Source organism: Galleria mellonella, unplaced genomic scaffold, assembly GCF_026898425.1.
Source record: "Galleria mellonella isolate WM207_F2 unplaced genomic scaffold, CSIRO_AGI_GalMel_v1 utg1812, whole genome shotgun sequence".
In the NCBI taxonomy this organism is placed as follows: domain Eukaryota; kingdom Metazoa; phylum Arthropoda; class Insecta; order Lepidoptera; family Pyralidae; genus Galleria; species Galleria mellonella.
This window is the reverse complement of record NW_026442022.1, coordinates 344,692-370,346: the sequence shown is the minus strand read 5'-3', so window position 1 is coordinate 370,346 and position 25,655 is coordinate 344,692. Positions and strand designations below refer to the sequence as shown.

The 25,655-nt window shown below is 35.2% G+C and overlaps 1 protein-coding gene across 1 annotated transcript in view; it reads right to left on the bottom strand.

The window, feature by feature from the left end:
- Nucleotides 1-336: 336 nt before the first annotated feature.
- The window catches only part of LOC113518932 (vesicular acetylcholine transporter), a 46,451-nt gene continuing 21,132 nt past the window's right edge, over nucleotides 337-25,655 (bottom strand). Inside the window, exon 3 of the mRNA XM_026903967.3 lies at nucleotides 337-6,711. Coding sequence (XP_026759768.1) covers nucleotides 4,695-6,533 — 1,839 coding nt within the window. The 5' untranslated portion in view covers nucleotides 6,534-6,711 and the 3' untranslated portion in view covers nucleotides 337-4,694. The remainder of the gene's footprint in view (nucleotides 6,712-25,655) is intronic.

Below are 25,655 nucleotides of genomic sequence, written 5' to 3'. Positions count from 1 at the left end.
TATATTAATAAATGATATGTAATAAATATGTATACTAATTAATAAATGTAAATATAATTAAAAATTCAATGTGTGTTTGCATTAAATATTACTTTAAGAAAAGTTAATTATATAAATTACACTATAGAAATAAGAAACGCGTAGTGTAACTTTCCTTTCATTTCTACAGGTAACACAAATAGTTCACGAATGATTAATCAAAGGCATTCACACAGCAATCACTAAGATACAGACTTTCAAACAAATACGCATCCGATAATCCTCTCATTTATATATAGAGTTCTTTAAGTAAATTTAAAATTAACTAAAACATTAAAATAATAATATTGTACATAATATTTATAGTTAATACATGTAATAAATTAAAATTATATTTCATATAGACTATAATTATAAAAATAAAAATACACTTGAAGTTGTTATTTCCAAAGAAATATGTTAGGATGTTAAATGTCATTATTTGATTTTTTTTTTTTAATAAATTTAATATAATGTAGAATAATAATTACGGTAGAGTTTTTGGCTTCAAAATGTTTGATCACTCCAATGAAATATCTCATTTTTCACAATCTATTTAAAATACCTTTTAGGAATCAAGCAATGTTATAATCATAGATATTTTTTATGAAAAATATCTAAAAATATATAGTTTTAACAAATTAAAAGTTAAAGATTTTAAAACCGTTGTTTGCTAACAATACAATAAATGAATTAATATTTAAATTTAAATAAGAATAGTTTAAGTGTGATTATATAAAGAAATCGTTACAGTCTATTACAAATTGTGCAGCACAGAGATAATTTTATATATGTTTTATATTATCAAGAATATATAATGTCAATAAAGACGTTTAAATACAAAACCATCTAAAAATTGTATATATATCCTTACACCTAATGATATGTATGTGATATCGGTTCATCTTATTGCTCATAATATAATATTAATTTAAATATTTAAAATATATAATTGCACACACATCGAATTGATTACGTTTCACAATAATTCACAACATAACATATTGCTATTAATTGTATCGTGTATTTTGACTCGTTTTATTTCAATTACATTAATTAATTTATTTTAAATTAATTAATTAATTTAATTATCAGAAATTAAATATCTAATTTTTCTAATTAAATAAACAGTTTATCTTGAAGGATCATTTTAAAAGATTTTTTTTTTGTTGTTTATAATTTACAGACACAATAATTTCTACAATTGAAGTTTCCGTTTAAAATATATCAATATCGTAATTAAACTCATGAAAATAAATCATATTTTTATTAATATTATAGTAATTATAGTGAAAAACAAAAATATATAATATTACATCCAAATACACGATACAATTATATCTTATTTTAAATATTATAACTCTTTGTTCTGACTCTACTAATTAATTGAATTTCGGGAGAATTTGACACGAAAATTGACTAATTTACAATTTACATATAATAGAAGAGAGATCACTTGGTTTTATCGATTTAATAAAGATATTGACCGTGCCCACTAAGGTATGACACCATGTGGCTTTGATATGTAACTCTCTAAATACATACATAAAACATTAATACTTAAGTTAGATACGTAAAATGTTTTGTGCCAAATTAATTTTGTGCAATGGAGGTTTGACTACCAATACTATTGTACTTTGCAGGCTGGATACTAAATTTATTTTGAAATTTAAATGCCAAGAATCATTCTTTACTATATATTCACGAAATATTCCAAGCATGACGTGTAAGCAACAAATCAATAACTGTTACCTTAGCAATCTCGATACAACTGTTTAACGAATAATATTCACAATAATCACTTTTATTTATACACTCTTTCAATTGACATATCGGGCTCGTCACATTTTCTTGTACAATTACTTTAGATATCTTTTTAATTTTGTCTCTTTTTTATTTCTGCAAAACAAACAGTTTCATCATCATTCGGATGGATGATATTGGGTATTTTTATCAGATAAACCTTGTTAATTTGTTTTACTTCTTTGTTAAATTTATATCGTTGTTATAGGAATAAACGAAAATAATTATAAACAAGTTAATTAAATTAAAACTATATAAGCGTATCATTAAAATGTATTAATATAATATTTTTGAGAAATTAAATACAATGTGTATTTAATTTATTACATACATTAATCATTATTGAATATTTAATTATATTTATACTAATTACTGATTAATTAACGAAATTATTCATTAATGTATTTTAAAAATCTGATTTATTTAAATTAATATATAAAATGTGTACTATACCGGCAAATATATAAACATATTAATGAAAAGTTATATAAAAAAAATAAACATCATCCATCCGAATGAGTTAATCGTGTTGTATTTGGTGGCACGTAAACGCTAATTAATAACATATACTACTAACCTAAGTACGTAAATGTACAGTCCATACCGACAATAAACAGTCTACTTACCACTGTACACTTAGAGAATTATACATTCCACAATAATTATAATAATAATCTACTTAGCCTAAGTGAATCAAAAGATTCTGATATGTTTCGTTACCTTGGTTGCAACTTTATCACAAGTTGATTGTTCCTATACTAATTGATATTAATTGATTATTATAATTGATATAACGTCAAATTGATATAATAGTGTGATGAACTTACAGTAATATTGCTGATATAGCGTAGAAAGGGAATCGTTAATTTTAAAATCTTACAATGTACTGTTAATGATATTCATACGTTATTTAATGATATATCTAAAAATATAGTTTCAAATTGTGATAAGTAATTAGTATTTTTAATTAAAATGTTATGTTTTCTTGATTATCTACAATTAATACATGGATAAAAATCCATATCTTTTTTAAACTGTATTAAAATTAAAATAAAATAATTTTATTACAGAAAGAAAATGCTTCCAACGCACCAGTAATAGATCAAGACAAAGCTGTCTCTATGATTTGATATAAACCACGTCATAATCCTAAAATAAAAACTATGAGAATGGGTATAACTTTTAATTAGCACTTCTTTTGTTATCCCATCTTTTTACGTCATTATAATTTAAAAGATTGTTTTGTTAATGTCTTCATTTATTTATTATACAAAAAAAAGAAGTGATTATGTACCTATTCGTACTATAATCTTATTATTTTGTAAAATTATTTTATTTTCAATTGCATCTCAATGTAATACATATGCAATTTTAAATTCAATCATATTATTTCATACAATATATGAAATTTAAGAAAAAATGTTAAAATAAAACTACCACATCTTCATTGCACTGAAATGTGCCGTGAAATATTAGCCATGTTTATAAGTTATCCATTAAATATATGGATATGTCTTTAGACATAGTCACTTTACATATATCTAATAAAAAAAAAAAAATATGAACATGATAAGTGCCAAAAGAATGATTAATAAATATTATTTCTTAGGCCCTTACATTAAATAGTGCTTTGCTTTTTAGCGCTTACTCTAAAACCTACCATGTGCCGTGTACCGTAGGTCTTATTTTGCTTTACAAGTGTCTACCTTACGAACTATTTTTATTAATATTTGTTTTAGATATTAATGTATAGCCATGGGATCCTTGCTGTTGCCAAATTTGTGCGTCTTCTCGATATGTATCAAGATTAATTGATATAGCTCTGATTCAGACCATACCATCGAAATGAATCCTGGCATCCTTATTATCGTATATTATTTTATATAGAGGTTAAAAACATTATTTGTGTATATCAAACAATGTATATTTATATACTTTCTTAACCTTCTTTTCTGAACCGTACGTTGATTTAACTTTCATTAGGTGTCATTCTCAAAAATTGTCTCCGCATTTCTTAATTACTATAAGTATTTAAACCACGTAAGCTGCACACATCCCTGCTGGCCTTACACGAATGTCTAAACAAAATACGTAAATATAATGTTTGGTCACGCATCGACATTTCTCCTTGGTTTGATCAACTTAATCTATACATTATAGAAGGCATAATCAACAGTTTATTATATCCGAACAATATAAGATCAACAAGGAAAACCGCGTACAGAATGGCAACGTCTCATATCACACTTTGTACGCACTTTAGTTCATATATTCTTCTAAGAAACTAATCAATGAGACCTGAGGCATAAAACTACTGTAGTTATAAGCTTATATTACAACTCTATTTGAACATTATGTCGATTTTGAGCATAGACATAGAGTATACTAAGTGTAGCTTCAAAATTGGTATTAAGTGTTACCGAAGATATTTGTCCATAGAATCTTTCTAATTTGCAATTTAGCACTTTAACTTTACTTAGGAGCGCTTATGTTTGCAGCAATATTTGCAATTAATGTATCAGATTTTTTAAACCACTACAAGTATTGTAATAAGTATAAGCTTATAAAGCAAGTAGTTTTATACGATAGGCCTTGACCTTATCGAGAAGTCCAAATGTAATATTATGCTTTAAATACATAATATCCGAGTTCCTCTTACTGTCCCCCAGCAGCCATTCTGGATGCAGTCTACGATATACTACATTAGTAAGTTACAAAGCACAGCTAGTAAATAGACATCTAGTCAGACACTAAATAACTCTCGCCGCCGATGTGATGCGGCTCAGTGATCGAAGTAATACCCAAATATGACATTTATAATTACACAACAAGTAAATTCAAAAAATATAGACAACAACACTGAATTAGAAGTTCTAGAAGCCTTGTCGGAAGGGGTTCTTGACAGGCCCCGGCGCAGGAGCCGCGGCGGCTGGGGCTGGCGCTGGTGCTGTACCAGCTCGGAATGGATTGCTAGCTGTTGGCTGCGGCTGAGCGGGCAGCTGCCGCGGCTGGTTGTATCCCTGTTCTGGAGGCTGTTGGTATTCCTGCTGATACCCTTGTTGTTGCTGTTGGTCATAGCCCTGACTATAATTCTGATAGCCTCCTTGATAAGATTGATCATATGAGTAGTTCCCAGTATTGGAGTCGACGTTCGACTCTTGAATCCCTCCAACTTGCCCTTGAACATTAGAATATTCCAGGTGGTTCTTATATTCTCCATTAACTGGCCTTTGATCTTGCATACTGTAAGTTTGATATTCTTTTTCTGGTGGATCCCCCATCAATATATTGGCCTCATTTTCAAATGGTTTGAAGTCATAGATATGCCTTAGGTACATTAGTACTGGTGCATATAGAAGGTTACTGAATGCTATAAAGAGATTTAGAGCTGTAAATCCTATAGCTTCAACCACTTCGCCGGCAATTATAGGTCCCACTGCATATGCGAAGGAGTATGATATGTCAGCTATCGCATAAATACTGCCATACACAGATACATAACGAACGTCGACGAGATAACCAAGTGTCGGCAATAGAGCTGTATCTATAAGAGCAATACCAAAACAGATTCCACAAATAGGTATCATTAACATCTTGTATGAGCTCGCGAAAGGTATAATAAAACAGCATAGACCTTCCAGAGCCAGGCCACCAGCAGCCATTAACCATTGTTGTTGGGGATATTTTCTCGCCATTTTTACTGTGATTACTACACCGAGCACATGAGGGAAGAATGCGGGAAGCCATATCATGCCAATTTTCCAATTATCTTTCGTTAAATTGTCTTCCATCCACAGAGAGATAGTTGGTTCCAGAAAAGCTAAAGCTACGTTAGACATCATGAGTGCACCGGCGCAGACAGCAATGTAAGGATCCATGAGAAGTTTCCATATTGGCGTGCCAGCCGGCTTGGGTTGACTGGCTTCTTTCATTTGAGTTTTTAATGGTTTCATTACCAGCAATAGCATAAAGCCATCTATTAGAGATATCAATGCCAGAATTAAGAAAGGAACCTCCTTGCCAGCGAACTGGTATAGGGCGCCTCCAAAAGGTGGTGCAACAAGGCAGCCAAAACTAATAAAAGCGAGAGCAATACCTAAAGCTTTAGATCGCTCAGCTTCTTCTGTAAATCTATCTGCAATCATTGCCAGCCCCGAAGTATCAGCGAAAGCTGATCCCACTCCTTGTAAACTCCTGGCGAAGAACAACATGCTGTAGCTGCGACCACAAGCAAATATTGATGTAGATAGAAACATTATTATAAGTCCAATCATCATGGGTATATCATACCCTATACGGTCAATTAAGGCACCAGAAAAGGGATTTATCATGAGTTGTACTATCGCTTTAGATGCAAATAATACTCCTGTTGCTGATTCTTGCCCCTCGTGGGACGCTGGTATGATTTTTGTAGGTGTTATTGTTTTATTGCCCTCCTTATAAGGTGCTAAGGTAACGACATGGTCGTATGCTTCTTCACCCCATGCACCGATGTATCTCAGATAATCTGGAATAATGGGCACAATTACCATGTACAACATGTTGTCTAATAGCAACGCTATAGACACTATTACTAAGATTATCTTCCGTTGAGAGGTGGGTTCCTGTATCTTCTCCCATAGTACCTCGCGAACCTCCCTGACCTCGAGGTTCACGACAGGAATGACGGTATGGTCGATCTTCTGCCATATTGTCTGTGGTCCTTCCGCCATCTTTAATTATTATTCTAACTTCAGACGTCCGCAACAATTATCTCTTATAAGATCCTGTTCTCATGTTCGCCAGACTGTATGATTTTTTCCTCTTCTTGTGGATCGCGCTAGCCTCTCGCTTACTGTTCATTTGCTACGCGAGGACCCACGGCGCGATGCTCGAATGGGACTTCGGAACCTGACAACAAACAGAAATGATCATTTTATTATCATTTCCTTGATATATAGTGTAAGGAATGCAGGGGAGAGAATTGTTTCAAAAGGATTTTGAGTCGATCTTTGTTTCTGTTAGTTGACATGGTTCCTCTGTCCCGAGCGATACGGTATCGAAAGTTCTTCGACTTCCAAAGACGATTCAGAGTCCTTTTGAACAAAGCACAAGGAAATACTATAATATTAGTAGGTACATGATAAATACGGTCGTTACCCGTAACACTTGTCATGACAAACTAATATAATAATGTAGTACATGAAGGTATCAATAAGGTATTAAAAAATAACACGCAAAACTGGGCCCTGAAAGAAATCTTTGCTTTAATAAACATAATAATAAATATCAGCTGCCCTCTAAATATTAATGATTTTAATTTATTATTTATAGCCACATACCATCCTACAGATATTCCATACGTAGGTTTTCTTATACTACCAATGTGTTTTACTAGTAAAAAATTGGCGTATATGTAAAAAACAGATACTGGATTACTTTCGCATTCACAACAATTATATACAATATATCTAGCTATACCTATTTAATTTATTTCTCCCGACCGAATACAAAGATAGCATAATTCTAACGAGATGTTTTTGCTAAATCCAATTTGCGTCGAGTCGCAAAGACTCCCCGAAGCCAAGCCATTACGCGTACAAAGGGTCGGCTGCTTTCTATCTTCATATTCCCAGGGAAAATAGCGTTCCGTCCAATCGGCAATTCGATCTTTTCAGACACTCTTTATATTTTGCTATGTTTTACAAGGTTTCCTTATTCTAAACATTGAGAATTTATTATTGACGAAGATTTTTCTTTTTTAGTGATACTTTTTTCAATTACTTTTAATGTATTACTTTAAACATCTTTATACCTTTTTTTTATTATTTTAGCCGTTAACTGTCCATTGCTGAACATAAGCCTTTCCAATAAGTGGAGTTTTTCCAGCAGTTACCACGTTTGGCAGGCGGGTTGGCAACCTCAGTTAGGTTTTAAGAGATGTTTTAGGAGGGACGCTGCTGCCCATCCTATTGAAATATAGTTTTATAATATATCTTTCAGATTCAAAATTTGGAATAGATTTTGTAACATTACGAGCACTTGTTAGTATAATAATTGAGCTAAAATTTTATATTGTACAACTTCGATGATACTGACGTTGAAGCCGTAAGGAGATCATATAAAATTTGTAATAATCAAAGCAATATAAACCTGTCCAATTATGACTAATTCGATTCAAATTCAAATTACGAGTACATTATTTGTAACAGATCCTTAGACTATTTCGAAAGTGAAAAAAGTGTTGTCCTCCTCTCTCGTACTCGCTGTGCCCAACACGGTCCATAATTGAAATGTTATCTACTAATTATATTTAAGTAGGCTCTTTTAAATTGTCACATTCTTTATGATTCTGCTGTAGTTTTAATGAGTGATTTATTGAAAAACTATAAGAAATTCGAGTTGCTGATCATGTTCTGATTATAGGGTTGAAACTTACAGAGTTTACGTAAGTATTGAGTCTTATAAAGCAAGATTATTCAGGTCAAATTTAAATTGTTGGCGTTACTTAAAATTAAGTATTTACTTAATATTCTTAACATTTTTATATTACATTCTTACATGTTCTTACAATATGTAGTAGCATGGGTACAAAACATATTAAAGACTAAACTTAATAAATTACAATTTAAAACTACAAAATGTTTAGTACCTCCTGTACTATGTATCCCATATTCCCATATGACCCCGGTATAGAATAGGCCATCCCTTCCTTCTCCGTGGGTGTAGAAGGGAGGACGTAAGAGAGGTATAAGGGAGGGCTAGGAATGGGTAGCAGTATCCCTCTTAAAAGATCTCCAAAGCCTAACTGCGGTTGCCAATCCGCCTGCCAAGCGTGGCAACTACTGACAAAACCCCCTATAGGGAGGCTTATGTTTAGCAGTGGACAGTTAAAGGCTGGTATGATGATGACAATACTCTGTATGTTATTTGTAGTTGTGCTTGCATGGCTGTGTTTCGGTTTGAAGGGTGGGTTATGGCGTGAATTTACAGGATACAGAGGAATAACACCTGAGTCCTCAGGAATATAAATATGTTAATGTGAATGTGAATCATAAATATGTTAGTGAACAATATATCAAGGTTTAGCAGCTTCTCTTATATTATAAACTATGACTATATATAACTGAACTATGCTTCAACCATGACCCGTTAGTGTAGTACAACCTTGGCACGCTTCTATATAATTCGCTTCAGTTTCCTGCTTGAATTTCCTCTATTACTCCACTTTCTCGACCTACATTTTTATCAACAAATCCATAATGTATTTTTATTACACCTTCTCGAATTGTAATCGTATCGAGCACTGATCAGCTTTGAATATTAGATAACTTTAAGGCATGTTGTGTTTTTAAGAAAGTATAAAATTAAATAAAATATAAATTACAAAAAAAAATCAAAAGTTGTGATGTAGGTAGAACTAGTACTGAGATTATTTTATATATAAGGCGGACACCTTTTTTTTTAACAACTTAGAATGGCAAACAAGCTGACGGCCCACCTGATGGCAAGTGGTAACCGTCGCCTATAGACATGTGCAGTACCATGGACATAACAGAGTATACTGTTTCGCCCATGATACCCCCCATGCGTTGCCATTCCTGAGGACTCAGGTGTTATTCCTCTGTACCCTGTAAATTCACGCCATATCCTACCCTTCAAACCGAAACACAGCCATGCAAACACAACTGCTTCACGGTTGAAACACGAATGAGACAGAGGTACCCAAGCAATGGACTTTTGTGCAAAGTCTCCCTCTGGTGCACATTAATATATAATAACAAATAAATGTAATAATATATATATTTTGTATGAAATAAATATTTTATAATGTCACTACATAGGAGGGAGAACGGATTGTTAGTAATGAGGATTAGTAGCCTCATCGCTAGCAATATACCCTGTCAGGTCGACCTCCTCGTGGTTCCACCTGGAAACCATCGTGAACAATTCTTGTTGTATTCGTCACGATGGGCTAACGGATCTGCTTCATCCTCACCTATCATCCCTCACTGGTGCCCCGCCGGTGTATACCGATAGCGCAGGCGGGCTTACCATTCCATTATCATCCATTAAAAAAAAATGTTACTACATACTTACATACCTATATTCGAATTACAATAATTATTAAATTATGAAACGATTACATTATTTGTAGTAAAATACTCAAGTGTAGATTGCGTGCAGGTTAAAGACTGGTCGCTTGCCAAGCTTAGCTACGAAGCTGTAAAGGTCATAAGGTACGGTAAGGTAGGTAGACGGACGGACGGACGGTCGATATTGCGCTTTATTATGTAAGATTCCGTTTTATGGCACTGCAGTATGGAACGGTTTTTCTACAATAAAGTATTTTGTAGAACCAATTTCGTATAACAGTTATAAAAAGTTGTATTTTTTAATTTTGCGTTTCCTTCACTTGTATTACGTTTGTGCAAACTTTAGTGGCTGCCAAATTTTTTTATGGTGGATGAAAATGGAATGGCAACCCCGCCTGTGCTAACGGGATACGCTGGCGGAGCACCAGTGAAGGGTGATAGATTAGATTGAAAACAGGCCAGTTAGCCCATCATGATGAATTCATCAGGAATTAATCATGATAGTTTCCAGGGGGAACCACGTGGAGGTCAACCTGGTTGGGTATATTGCTAGCAATGGGATTCTCAGTCTTCATTACTAACAATCCCTTACCCCCAACGCGGCTGTCAAATTACTTTTTAAGTGTATAATTATGTATTATTCTAGCTGTCTGTCTAAAATAAATTAAAAAAAAAAATTTACCCGTGTGGGTTAATCCAGTTAAATGTTATTTTAGATTTTTCCAAAAATATCTATTGTTAAATTGTATAAAAAAGAAAAATCTATTTTAAAGAATTCATATTTTTATTAATTATTAAAAATTCTTCTTTCTCCCGTTATTATCATAGTATTTTAAGAAATTAAATCTGAAGTTACATGTTGTTTTTTGTAATTTGCTCATTACGAACGACCGTTTAACCAGAGGGGGGTTTATACGTTTAATATATATATATACGTTAATATTTATACGTTTAATATACGTATGTACATATATACAGCAATATACGTTTCTATAATCTATAAACGAGTACCTAAGTTTACTATTGTAATCTTTTGGAGGAAACAATGAATAGTATCTATCTATCCTAATACATAAGTCGGGGGTGGGGGAAGGGATTATTAGTAATGGGGAGGTTAGTCCCCATTGCTATCAATATACCCTCATCAATCGACCTCCACGTGGTGCCCCCTGAAAACTATCGTGCTGAATTCCAAGTGTATTCATCACAATGGGCTAACTGACCTACCTTTTCATTCTCACCTATCATCACTCACTGGTGACCCGTGAACATATACCGCCAGCGCAGGCGGGGCTACCATTCCATTTTCTAGACAGCTGGATTCTCTGCAATGTTTGCAACCTTTAATGTAAATAGTATCTACATATCTGCTTCTGATAACTAACTAAATATCAAATTTAGTTGAATATTATTTTAAACTTATACTACCATTTTTATAGCTTTACTCTTTATGAGAAATAAAGAAGAAACATTGAAATATCTCGTTTTTTTAAATATTGAAATCAACTTCAGTCATCCAAATCTATAAGTTTTTTAATTTTTGATTCCATAGTTTTCAACCGATTGTAAAATAGGAGGTTTACATTTCGATTGCATTATTTTTATGTTCGTTACTTCAGAACTGTGTCATTTGTAAAACAATTTGAAAAGTTAGTTTTTTATCTAAAAAGATATATTTTTAGATTGTTTCCATAGAAATTTTATCAATAACGGTTCAGTGGTTTAGTTTGTTACTTTGACAACTTGTGAATAAACCGACTAGATTTGCTAAACTCGTCAATCCCGTTTCAATTAGTTAGCCCTACTATAACAAATTCCTGTAGGTACAGCTTGCTCTTGATAATCAAGTTAGGGTGGATATTAGAGTGAGTAAGCCCTTGTACCACCATATAACATCGATATAGAATTCAGCTCAAGTTTAACTAAAATACACATTGGTTAAAACTCGTATTAAATCACAGCTGGTTTTATAACTTCTGGCATAACTCCGTCCGTTCGTCCGTACAAATCGATTAGGGGAATTATTTTTTTTTTTATTTAAATGGATATACTTACATATTATTTTCATAGAAATTTTATCAAAATATATTTAGTAGTTAAGTTTTTAAATCTAAATAACTGGTTTTGCCTTTAAAAAAGTCTTTTGCTTGGGCACCTCTGTCCCATTCGTGTTTCTACCGTGAAGCAGTTGTGTTTGCATGACTGTGTTTCGGTTTGAAGGGTGGGATATGGAATTGAATTTACAGGGTACAGAGGAATAACACCTGAGTCCTCAGGAATGGCAACGCATAGGGGGTATCATGAGCGAAACAGTATACTCTGTTATGTCCATGGTACTGCTCATGTCTATAGGCGACGGTTACCACTTTCCATCAGGTGGATCGTCAGCTTGTTTGCCATTCTAAGTTTGCATAAAAAAAATAAAGTAGTTTTTCTGTGGAACACAATTTTAAATTATTTCTGTTCTTGAATATACAAAAGTAGCTTACATTTTTCAAAGCGTGCCTGACACCTTAACAATTGTGTGCACGTCATATCGTTTTTAACTTTTACAAAGTATTACGAAGGCTGAAACCATTGCGATTACGTGACCAGAGTACGGGAACGGACTTGACCCACCCTCTACAAATATATATTAACATATTTTATAATATATATAGCCGTATAGGTCCCGGCATAGAATACACCATCCCTTCCTTTCCCATGGGTGTCGTAAGAGACGACAAAGAGAGCTTATGTCCCTCTTAAAACATCACCAAAAGCCAATCTGCTGTTGCCAACCCGCTTGCCAAGCGTGGCAATTACTGGCAAAATCCCTTTTATAAAGGCCTACATAGGCATACAAAACATAGCCTGTGTTAAGCAGTGGACAGTTAAAAATAGCACTACTAATGAAATCGATAACATCTGGATGACGTTTTACAATAAAACATATACCAAATTTAAAGTAAGACCTTCGGAAGTACAGCAGTGAAAACCGCATCTAATTTGGTATTGTAATTTTTGCGTGATACCAGAACAAACATTAAGACAAGCAGACAGATAGAATTAAAAAAAATATATTGTTTTCATCTTTTATTGTCCTGATTCAGAGGCCTCGTATTAAATTTCTTAAAAAAAAACTGCCATTTATAAACTAAATAGTTGTCTGTTAGAGATTGCTTTTAGCGATAAGGCCGCCTTTTGTATATGCACATTCTGTATAAATACTCCTTGTATACATCTCTACTGTGCGCAATAAAGAGTTTATTATTATTATTATTATTAAATAACAAAAAAATGTTACGTCTTCTGTTGCCCTTATTAAGACACTATATTATTTTTTCTTAAATATCTCCCATGTATGGTCTACGTCCAATAGTGGACAGACAACGGCTGATCTTCAATGTATAGATGTCGTACAGTTACAATTTTATTATATGTATTATTAATATATACTTAATACGAAATAAATATAAATTACTAATTTATCTTAACTTGCGATAACCCAGTAATAATGATAGAAACACTGTGCCGCCCATAGTACCCACCTCTCATCCACCATTCCTGTAGTCCAAGGTGTTATAACTCCGTACAATAAACTACAGAGTAGCACTTTTATAAACCGGTTTATCATTGTCGTAATCTGAATTTCAGTATAGAATCATTGGGGGAAGGGATTGTTAGTAATAGAGTTTTAGGGCCCCATTCCTAGCAATATATCACCAGGTCGACCTCCCCGTGGTCCCTCCTGGAAACTTGTGCTGAATTCCAAGTGTATTTAGCACGATGGACTAACTGACCTGCATTTTTCATTCTCATCTATCATCCCTCACTGGTGCCCCACCAGCGTAAACCATTAGCACAGGTGGGGTTACCATTCCATTATCATCCATTAAAAAAAAGTATCGAATAATTTTTATTATAAAATTCAGTATACAGTTTTTTTTTCACAACTTAGAATGGCAAACAAGCTGACGGCCCACCTGATGGAAAGTGGTAACCGTCGCCTATAGACATGAGCAGTAACATGGAAATAACAGAGTATACTGTTTCGCCCATGATACCCGCCATGCGTTGCCATTCCTGAGGAATCGGGTGTTATTCCTCTGTACCCAGTAAATTCACGCCGTATCCCACCCTTCAAACCGAAACACAGCCATGCAAACACAGCTGCTTCACGGTAGAAACACGAATGGGACAGAGGTACCCAAGTAATTGACTTTTGTACAAAGTCTCCCCAGTTGTGAGAATAAAAGTAATAGATTACTGTGAAGCTATTAAATAAGCTATTAAAATGTTCATAAATATATTTCAATCACGCGAGAACGTTTAATCAAGTCATATTTTTTTTCTAACGAAGCGTCTAAACAAAACATTGCTCGTTCGTGATGAAAATATATAATAACAGTTAGTGCCCCCGGCGCCGCTCGCCCCTAACTGGATTACATTGAAGGTAAACAGTTATATTAAAGTGAAATGAAAATCCAATTTCTATGGGAGCGGCCACCCCGCGGTGCACACACGCTGCAGACAGTGGTTGCAGACATATTTCTAGTTTTCTTTTTTTTTTTAAAAGCAATTTACAAATAAATTGATTTGCAATAAAATAAAATGGTAACAAATTGTCAAAATTTATAGTATAATACAACTATATTATTGAATATTTAAATATACCTATTTATGAAAAAGTACAATTGTTTATATTTTGCGGCGAGTACGAACCCACAATACCGTTATTAGGAAGGCGGTATATTTAACCGCTACACTACCAAGGTATTTATAATCATAATGTATATTATACATAATTAATTATTATTTAATATTAATTAAATATTATTCATTAACAAACGATACAAACTAATCAAGATGTCGTACCAACATGTCGTTCGGATACGTTGCCGGCATCTTCAAAGGGCAGGTGAGCGAGGGCGAGTTAATTTAGGGGTGTACTCGCCCCCCTCCCCGTCCCCCTTCTCCAGGGACGAGAGGGCGACTGACCTGTCTAACAGAACTACCTGTATCCATCCTTCATAGCACTTACTGCACTCAACATAAAGTTTAAAATGGATATTTCTCTGTGTGGATACAGACTGTGTAGTTATATGTAGATCTTATACGCTTTACATTTAAGGTTCAAAATAAGTTGATCATAAAACAGAAAGGGCCTGAAAACGGTGATACCTGAATTTTTTATCGCTCTTTGGAAGCTTTTTGCGAGCGGTTTAGTCTGCAGCAGTGAAAATTTTATCGGCCAGCCATTTGTAGTTGTTACAGAAGTGCCATGTGAGTGCTGACTTTGGACAGAGTGAGTGGTATGCTTTTAATTTAGCCTATCTATAGAGGCAAAGGGATTATGTATAGACAGCTTAGTATCAATTTAGTTAAGTTAATACTTTATTTAACCTTCTAATTTTATATATAAATTGTTATTCACTCTCATTTACTAGGTTTTAAAATTTTATTCGAAATGAAAAGAAAATGTATATTGTGTGAGATTTATTGGAATGTTTATTTTTTTGTTGAACTCACAAGTTACGGGGGGGAAAGGGATTGTTAGTAATGGAGACTAAGAATCCTATTGCTAGCAATATACCCAGCCAGGTCGACCTCCTCGCGGTTCCCCCTGGAAACTATCATGGTTAATTCCTTATGAATTCATCATGATGGGCTAACTGATCTGTTTTCATTCTCATCTATCACCCTTCACTGGTGCTCTGTCAGCGTATCCTGTTAGCGCAGGCGGGGTACCATACCATTTTCACCCATCAAAAAAAAAACTCACAAGTTACGTTTTCGTTTTTTTTTTTTTTAGTAGAATAATAACCAATGGTTACATTTTTTTGTTTTGTCTATTCCAAACTGACTAAAATAATTACTTTTTAAATTTATTTAACATAGAACAATGGTGTGAGTGTGTGGCGTTTATAATTGATTTAAGTCAAATTTTCTCAGAATGGAACAATATTCCGTATCGTGCATTAAATAAGGTAAATAAAGTTTTGGCGATGACTTCAATGGTATGTACCTACATACCATGCCAATTCATCCGTTAATTGTCCTGTTAATCACAGGCCTCCCCCTATTGGGGGGTTATAACAATAATAATAATATTTCTTTATTTATAGATTACAAAGATCCATTTTTGTTAGTAACAATTGACTTAAACTATGTAAGTAGAAAAAAAAATACAAAAATCATTTTATGGCCCCTATAATAATTTTGACCCACAATGAGAGGATCGGGCTATCGTATTTATTACACAATGCCCACAGAATGCTGTTACTGCTGCCACGCAATCAGTATGCCAGTAAGTAAAATGCCAGTACTTGCCACGCTTGGCAAGCGTGTTGGCAACGGCAGTTAAGCCTTGGTGATATTTTAAGAAAGACACTGCTACCTACATCCTTCGACTTTTAACTTACCTTAACCTTAGTCGCCTCTAACGACACCCACGAGAAAGGGTGACCTTTTCAATGCCAGGAGCACACGAGAAATGTACCTACATATTTGTAAACAAATTTAATAATAAAAAGACATAATTTTAATTAAAATTCTCATTGTATTTAATATTGCATTGAGTCCATACAATTATAACGTAGGTAGAGAGACAATATCCGTGCTGTTAGGGTTGCGAACTAAATGTTACAGTCAAAGACGCGGCGCGGTTCGACACAGCGGGGGACGGCTTTTGTCCCACCGTACGGCTACGAGGTGCTTTTGACAGGTCCCAGTTAACTACCGGCCTTTCTAAAGAAGTACGTTTATAAATCTCAAGGGTGCAATACAACTTTGTAGCAAAATACAACGTTGTATTTATAATTGTATCCAAATACGTTTTTTTTTTTATTTCTTAAAATAATCGGGGGTGCTTTCAAATATAAATACTTTTGAACATACACTGATTTTTTAAAACTTATAAGAAACCCATTGTGTCATGGCCGTAGCTGGGGAGGGGGGCATTGTGGGGCAATGCCTTAAAATGTGAGGCCCTAAGAAAATTGGACAGATTCGCTTTTTCGAAGTTATTGAATTATGGTTTCTATTCTATCAAAAAATTCTTTTGCCTTGCCTATCCCCGCCTGCGCTATCTATACACTGACGAGACACCAATGAACGATGATAAATTAAGATGAAGCAGGTCAGTTAGCCATGGTGAACAATTCACCAATGAATCAATCATGATACTTTCCAGGGGGTACCGCGAGGAAGTCGACCTGGTAGGCTATATTACTAGTAGTATAGTTGCTAATCTCCATTACTAACAATCCCTTTTCCCTTCAGTAATATTAGTAGCATGTATGTATCTTTATATGTATGTCAGCCGAGCAGTTAATATACCACAATGGCTAAATCACATTTCTGAATTACACGACACAGGCTTGCATGTCTAGTGTGTAATTCGTAGAATTAATCACCTATATAAAAGCGATTTTGCAAATAAAATAAATATTCAATGTAGTAGGTAAGAGTGTAAGGTAACTTTAGATATATATTTTTTTTTTTATACGACATGCACATCCACCAGAACGAACAAAGGTCAGGCAGCTGGAGAGCCCTCGAGGGCGGCGTGCCCTATCGCGTGCCGCGTCCCACGTCCCCCGTCCCGCGCCCCGTCGCGTCCCGGTCACGTCCCGTGCTCGACTCGTTAGCGTTACGACTAAAGTGCTCTTGAGAACTTTACCTCTTTATATTGAGATCGTTATTGGGAAATATTTTAAGAATAATAGAAAAATAGAAAAAATTTGTACGCAATAGACGTCTACATGAGTGGCTCTATCCTATTAGCATTTCTGTGGTTAAGAATTCTTTTTCGAATGTTATGTTTAATAAATACACTAGATTGGGGGGAGAGGGATTGTTAGTAATGGGGTCAAATAGCCCTATTACTAGCAATATACCCTGTCAGGTCGACCTCCAAGTGGTTCCCCCTGGAAACCATCGTGAACAATTCTAGTTTAATTCGTCAGGATGGGCTAACTGACCTACTTTCATCTTTATCTGTCATCCCTCACTGGTGCCCCGCCAGTGTATACCGATAGCGCAGACGGGGTTACCATACCATTATCACCCATTAAAAAAATACACTAGATTATTATATTATTAATATGAAAACAATAAAGAATAGAAGAGGCGGGATGCTGGGCCACCTTATATACGACATGACGATTTTTTTAAGAGCACAGCAGAAGGAAAAACAGAGAGCAAAAAAAGAGGGGAAAGACCGAGGAATAACTACATGGGACAGATAAAAGAAACACTAGGTGTCATGTCGTATGGGAGGTTAAGGATATGGCCTGGGATAGAGCTGGCTGGAGGAAGATGCATGGATTAATTGCACCGACAAGGGGAAACTCTTATATGAAAAGAGAGATAAATACATTAATTTCACCCGCAACTTTGTTACAGTAACAGTTATTTTAACTGGCCAGAATACCGAAATAAAAATATGCTATCTCCTTCTCCATCCAAAATACTACCGGTACTGCAAATTGTATAATTATTGGTCGAGCCTTAAAATGTTAAGAGATAACAACTAAACACGCTTTCATATTTATAACAGGTATTCGAAAGAATTGTAAAAATCGTGCATTACGGAGTCCTTGTTCAAAAGTCGTTTGCAAGTCTGCACTGCAGATTTCACGTTTGTGTTTCTGTTTAAAATTTGAGATATACCAATTAAATTACAGTGTAAAGACGCGTGACATTTTAAATCTCAGAAACGTCAATCTATGGTGATGAGGAGAACCATACACGTTTTTTTAATGGATGATAATGGAATGGCTACTCCACCATTCAATTTTTCGCGCTATTTATACACTGGCGGGGCACCAGTGAGGGATGATAGTTGATGACGAAGCCCATCGTGAAGAATCCAACTCCAACAAAAATCATCCAACAAAAATCAATCATGATAGTTTCCAGGGGAAACCGCGTGGAGGTCGACCTAACTTACTAACTAACTTTTTTATACAACTTAGAATGGCAAACAAGCTGACGACCCACCTGATGGAAAGTGGTAACCGTCGCCTATAGATATGAGCAGTACCATGGACATAACAGAGTATACTGTTTCGCCCATGATACCCCCCATGCGTTGCCATTCCTGAGGACTCAGGTGTTATTCCTCTGTACCCAATAAATTCACGCCATATCCCACCCTTCAAACCATTATCTCTTTTCTCCAACCATATGTATAAGATTTTTTATGGTTTGCAGTACAGTATTTAAGGCATCCCGTCCTCGCTATTGGATACAAGAGGGTACTTGGTGGGCGCAATTTAGACGCAATATTTGAGGAGCATTAGGAAGATAAATGAACGGCCGGATACTGCAACAAATGAGTATGTGGTCGGCCTCCGAACTGGCGACCTCTGCTGTCTGCCGGTGCCATGGTATATAGTTTATATTTATAGAAAACAGTTTTTTTTTAATGTATGATAATGGAATGGTAACCCCGCCTGCGCTAACGGTATACACTAGCAGGGCACCAGTGAGAGATGATAGGTAAGGATGAAGCTGGTCAGTTGGCCCATCTTGACTAACAATAAATCAATCATAATAGTTTCCAGGGGGAACCGCGTGGAGGTCGACCTGATAGGGTATATTGTTAGCAATGAGATTGTTAATTTACATTACTACCAATCGCCTCTCTCCTCCCCCCCCCCCCCTCTATACAAGACAGTTGTCACTTACCAAACACTTGCTAACTGAACTTGAAAAAGTAGAAATGATGAAATGTACCACTTTAGCTCTATAGAATTTTTAATTTAAAAAGTAAATATTTTATATTGGCACTGTCTACCTTCCGGCGACGGATTTAAGATACAGTATTTGAAATGCAACGGGGGAAATATAACTTCGGGCGTTCCATTTACGAGGGGAGAATGGGCGAAACTGGATTATAGCGCCGGCGTCCTTTGGGAGCGTCGGCATTGGGGGAGCCGAGTAAAATGGGACACGCAAAAAGTTTACGTAAGGCGGCCGTAATCGCGTTTGCTGGCGCATTGCTGGTCAAGTTTTATTTCAATGTCACAATTATTATTCGTAGAATGTTTATCTATGTTTATCTAAGAAGAATTACGAAAGAGATTTATCGAGCAAGAATGAATAGAGATGTCGGTAGGGGCCGCCCTAGACGGACGTATGTCGATCAAACAGGCGACCTGCTGAAGAAGGGCCAAATTAAAAGTACCCGTAACCGGCGAGCGTGTATGAAAAGATTGATGAATGTGGAAGAAGAGAAAGAGGTTTGTTTGAAGCGAAGCATTTGGCATTCCATTGTTTCTGCCTACCCTAATGGGAGACAGGCGTGACAGATATGTATGTATGTATGTTTATTTATATAGTACTAAACTAATAGGTAAACAATTATCTGTACTACGAGAACGCCTATGTTAATTTCTGTAAGCATCTATGTATTTGGGAATACGTTTCCTCCAGGACACGCTCAGCCTAGTGTAGGAATCAGTGTTACACTGAACTTATACAAACATACTATGATAATAAATGAATTTTTACTTTTTTTTACTTTTAATATCAACGTATAAAAAGTAAAAATAAAAAGGTCAATACCAATACTTCAGACTAGTAAAGGCTTTATATATATCTATACTTATAATAAATCTGTAGAGAGGTCAATTCTGTACATGAAATATATTTCCATAATAACTATCAGGGAGTGATTAATGATCGATATTGATGCCAAATATGCAATCAGTAAAATTTTTATCTCTCTGTCTGTATGTTCGTTATAGCAACAAAAATTACTCGACGGATTTTAACGAAACTTGGTACGATTATTCTTCATACTCCTGGGCAGGTTATAGTATACTTTTCATCACGCTACGATCAATAGGAGCAGAGCAGTGAAGGGAAATGTTGGTAAAACGGGAGAAGTTACTCCATTTTTAAGCTTCCGTCGCGTGTGCAGCCTTATAATGGCCACTTTTTAAAATGTAAAAATGTCCACCCGTGCGACGCCGGGACGGGCCGCTAGTCATTAATAAAATTAATAATTGTTTACAAAGAAATGCATACGTAGATGTGTTTTTTTTTTGTGTACGCCTTACCCCTGATTTGGCGAGACCTAACCTAGCGGTGTCGGGGGGAAAGGGATTGTTAGTAATGGAGAGAATGAGAATCCTATTGCTAGCAATATACCCAACCAGGTCGACCTCCTCGCGGTTCCCCCTGGAAACTATCATGGTTAATTCCTGATGAATTCATCATGATGGGCTAACTGACCTACTTCATCCTCACCTATCACCCTTCACTGGTGCCCCGCCGGCGTATCCCGCTAGCGCAGGCGGGGTCACCATACCATTATCATCCATAAAAAAAACCTAGCAGTGTCGGGGGGAAAGGGATTATTAGCATTGGAGTCTAACGACTCTATTGCTTGCAATATTGCTATTGCAATTGCTAGCAATGGCGTGCTTGGGGGCTATGAGTAAGTAATGCTCGCTAAAATGTCCAGACAGGTGGTGGCGTGGTGGGCCGGGTTATTGAGTTCCCTAAAATGTTTGAGCGCAATGATGGCTGGCTCACCCGTCATACTCGTGAACGTGTACTGTCTGCAGGAACTGGTCTGCTCTGGTCATTGTAACCGATTCATTTTATTGATTTGTTTCAATTATATACTATATATTTTAAATCGTATTATCTGATGCCGCTTAGTAGTTTGTATTCATACAAATTTATTATTTGAAAAAAGCAATAGCTGTTTCTTGCCCGTTCTTCTTAGTTGAACTTAGTTCTTAGTTCTTAAACTAGATGGCGCTGTTCGATATATCCAGAGGCAACTCGGTAATTGCCTCTACTAATAACACTACATTAAGTTCCCACTTCCGCCATTGCACCGCAGAAGATCGTTAAGACGCAACTTTAATTATAGTTCCATACAAGACGTTTAATTTACTCCTGTCTATAAGGTATTTGACACAAACATCAACGGAAATAAACTCAGCCAGGCCCGTCCAATAACTTGGACTTTAATCAAGTAACCGTCCAACTAGCATCAATCAAATTAAATACAAATTGGTTGACATCTTGCGATTTAATTACTTAATTGGCTTGAGTTTGGTTAAATAACTGTTTATTATTTACTAATGCAAATAGATCTTATTAAATTTACTCATTTTTTTACTCTATAATGCCCTCTGGCGTCATAAGTTTCAAATACGCCACAGGGAGACTTTATACAAAATTCAGCCTTTAAATACAACTTATGTGCTACTCTTTTTTCATCTGTGAAACAGTTTTGCTTCTTTTTTTCACAACACAGGGGCAAACGAGCATGCGGCTCACCTAATGGTAAGTGACTACCGCCGCCCATGATCACCCACAACACCAGCGGCATTGCAGGTGTGCTGCCAGCCTTTTAAAAAGGAATATGCTCTTTTCTTGAAGGTTATGTTGTCGTATCGGTTCGGAAATACTGCTGCTGGAAGTTGATTCCAAAGAGTGGTTGTGCTTGGAAGAAGGCTTACATGGCTGTTTCGATTTAAAAGGTGGAATATGGCAGTGGAATTATAAGGTACAGAGGAATAACATAGTCTTCAAGAGTGGCCACGCATGAGGGGCAATATGGGCATAATTTTATTTATTTATTCTTTCATTAAAAATAATTACAACATTATAACAACAAAAGCCAAATCAATGTTATAAATCTAGTGTGCTAACATACAAAGTTATAATAAATGTATTTAACCCGACTCTAGATATGTCTGAGCCACTTCTAATATCTCTGGCAGGCTACTACTAAATATATCAGGAGAGAAAGGGATTGTTAGTAATGGAGACTAAGAATCCCATTGCTAGCAATATACCCAACCAGGTCGACCTCCTCGCGGTTCTCCCTGGAAACTATCATGGTTAATTCCTGATGAATTAGTCATGATAGGCTAACTGGTCTGTTTTCATTCTCATCTATCACCCTTCACTGGTGCTCCGCCAACGTATCCCGTTAGCGCAGGCGGGGTTACCGTACCATTTTCACCCATCAAAAAAAAATATCAATGATGTTTATAATATTATTTAATAACTGTATTGCGCGAGTTAAGAGAGCGTTTATTCTGTGATGTATATATATATATATATATATATATATATATATATATATAGGTGACAGTTATCACTTTGGGCGGCCAGCTTGTTTGCCATTCTAAGTATTTTAAAAAAAATAACACCATCAATCAGACCATAAGAATAAGGAGTTATTCTTGTAAAGGTACATTCAGGAACACAAAAAAATTTAACTTAATTTTATAGGCAGTAGGAAAAAAAGTGATTATATAGAAGTAACATCATCATCAGCCTTTAACTGTCCACTGCTGAACATAAGCCTTCCCCTTGGGGTTTTTTGTCAGTAGTTGCTATACTTGGCAACCGCAGTTAGGATTTGGATATTTTAAGAGGGACGCTGCTGCCCATCCTTCCCTTCCCTTAGTCGCCTTTTACGACACCCACGAGAAAGGAAGCGGTGGCCTATTTTATAAGAAGTAATATATTTTTACTAATTTTTACCAATGACTTCGTTTACATAATCGGAACGTACTGCTTATATAATATATACTCATCACTTCATATAATAGTATAAAGTCGCTGTCGCTGTCTGTCCGTCCCTATGTATGATTAAATCTTTAAAACTACACAACGGATTTTGAAGCGGTTTTTTTAATAGATAGAGTGATTCAAGAGGAAGGTTTATATGTATAATACATGCATAATATTGTAGAGAAACACTGATAAATTTAGAGGTTTCTAATGTGTCGTCGTCAATAAACACATTTTTTTGCGCTTACATTGCAAACGCTGGCTGAACACCACGAGATAAATCAAAATAATGTACTACAATATTTTACACCTTAAAAAAATCAACAAAAAAGTCCGCGATGGTATATGTCTATCTCTTAAGAATAACCTACAATAACCATTTTTTATCCTTTACATTTTATATGAAAAAATTGCTTATTTACGAAATTATTTTAAGCAATACAGCTTTAATTTTTATTCAATTAAGTACCTTAAATACATTGTCCGTTTAATATAGATCAATATGACCCTTTACAGCATGTAATTTAAATGAATATTTCCAAAGATATTAAAGATTTAAAATACAGGGACATAGCGGTGCGGCATTGCACCCGTGCGAAGCCCGGGCGGGTCGCTAGTAATATATAAAATACCTTATATCCTTTTCTACCCTACATTGTAACAATATGAATGTTGCTTCGAATACTACCTAAGTCTATTGTGCTCCCAGTCGTCACACGACCCCCAAAGGTTTTGAGTGTTGCTTAGAATACGTAACATGGTTACCAACATGTACTGCGCATACATAATGTCTCTATATACAAAGAAACCTATGCAAATTCGGAGCCTGGAGACCTATAAAGTTCTCAAAAGCTTCAACGATAAGAAAGATAAATCGTGGCATAATATCGCGAAATACAAACCCAGCTCACGCTCCATCATGTGAGATAATATAAATTGTCAAATATACTAGAAATGAAGTAAATGAATAATAAAATAGGTTTTCTTTTTAAATATTAAGAAAATTAAGAGATACTAACAAAACACTATTAGGTAATTTACAGCATAAAATAGAACGACTTTAGAAAATTAAAGTAACTTATATTGACGATGTAAAGTCATAATAAAATACCGAAGATACTTTGCTACTTAAACATTTAAATATTGAGCTAATGATCTCTCGTTATTGCAATAATGAGAGGCAAAAAATCCACGTTCAAAAGTTTAAGAAATATCTTGATAATATGCCGACACATCGTATCATTAAATTTTCACGGCCCACCAAACAAGACACTGCGGTAATTGCTCAGTATAAAACAGAATCCGAAGGGGAGAGGAAATGAAGCCATTTCTCTCCGGAGCTGGGGAAAAATTCTCAACGTTCTAAACCACTGAGCCAATCCAAAATGAACTTTGAAGCTGGGCAACAAAGCTTTTATTCAGAACTCGGGTGTAGTTGTAAAACTAATGGGATGAGAGTATATCGGCGTAGTGTTTCAACGAGAAATGTGTAGTTTGCCGTAAATAATGATCGCACCGTGCAAGGCAATACTCGTTTTGTAGAGGTGCGCAATTTTCTTAGCTTCGCAGTAAGGGAATATCCCTTTTATTTATTGGACGCTCGGACCTTATGTCTAGACATCTCATTTTATGTCTACAATAAGCAGATGTGACAAAAACTGAACTGTAGCGGGTGTAAAGTTCCTCCCAATTTCCACCAAATTAAACCGCCTAACACTATTGTCAATATTTCATTTTATTAAAGACAATCACAAAACTGATGTAAAGAACATATCAAAAATCGGCTTATTTTCTTTTTATACATTTTTTATACAGAGATATTTTATCTCTGTATAATAAATGTATAAAAAGAAATTATCTGAGTAACTTTGAATCTAAATAAAGTAAAGCGCATCATCTAATAAAAGGTGCTAGGTAACTGTTGTCTATGAATGAACACGAACAGTACCATGGATATCACAGATAATACTATAATGCTTAGATACATCTCAAGTTCTACCATTCCTAAGATTAAAATGTTATGTTCCGGAACCCTGTGATTTCATCACCATACCCCATCCTTCAAACCGAAACAAAACCATAACAGCAGTACACATCTATTTTGTATTTTTGGTTACTCTCTATCCCCATTGAAAACCATCGTGCTGCTGTCCAGGTGTATATTTCACGATGAGCTAACTGACCTGCCGTTTCATTCTCACCTATCATCCCTCACTGGTGCCC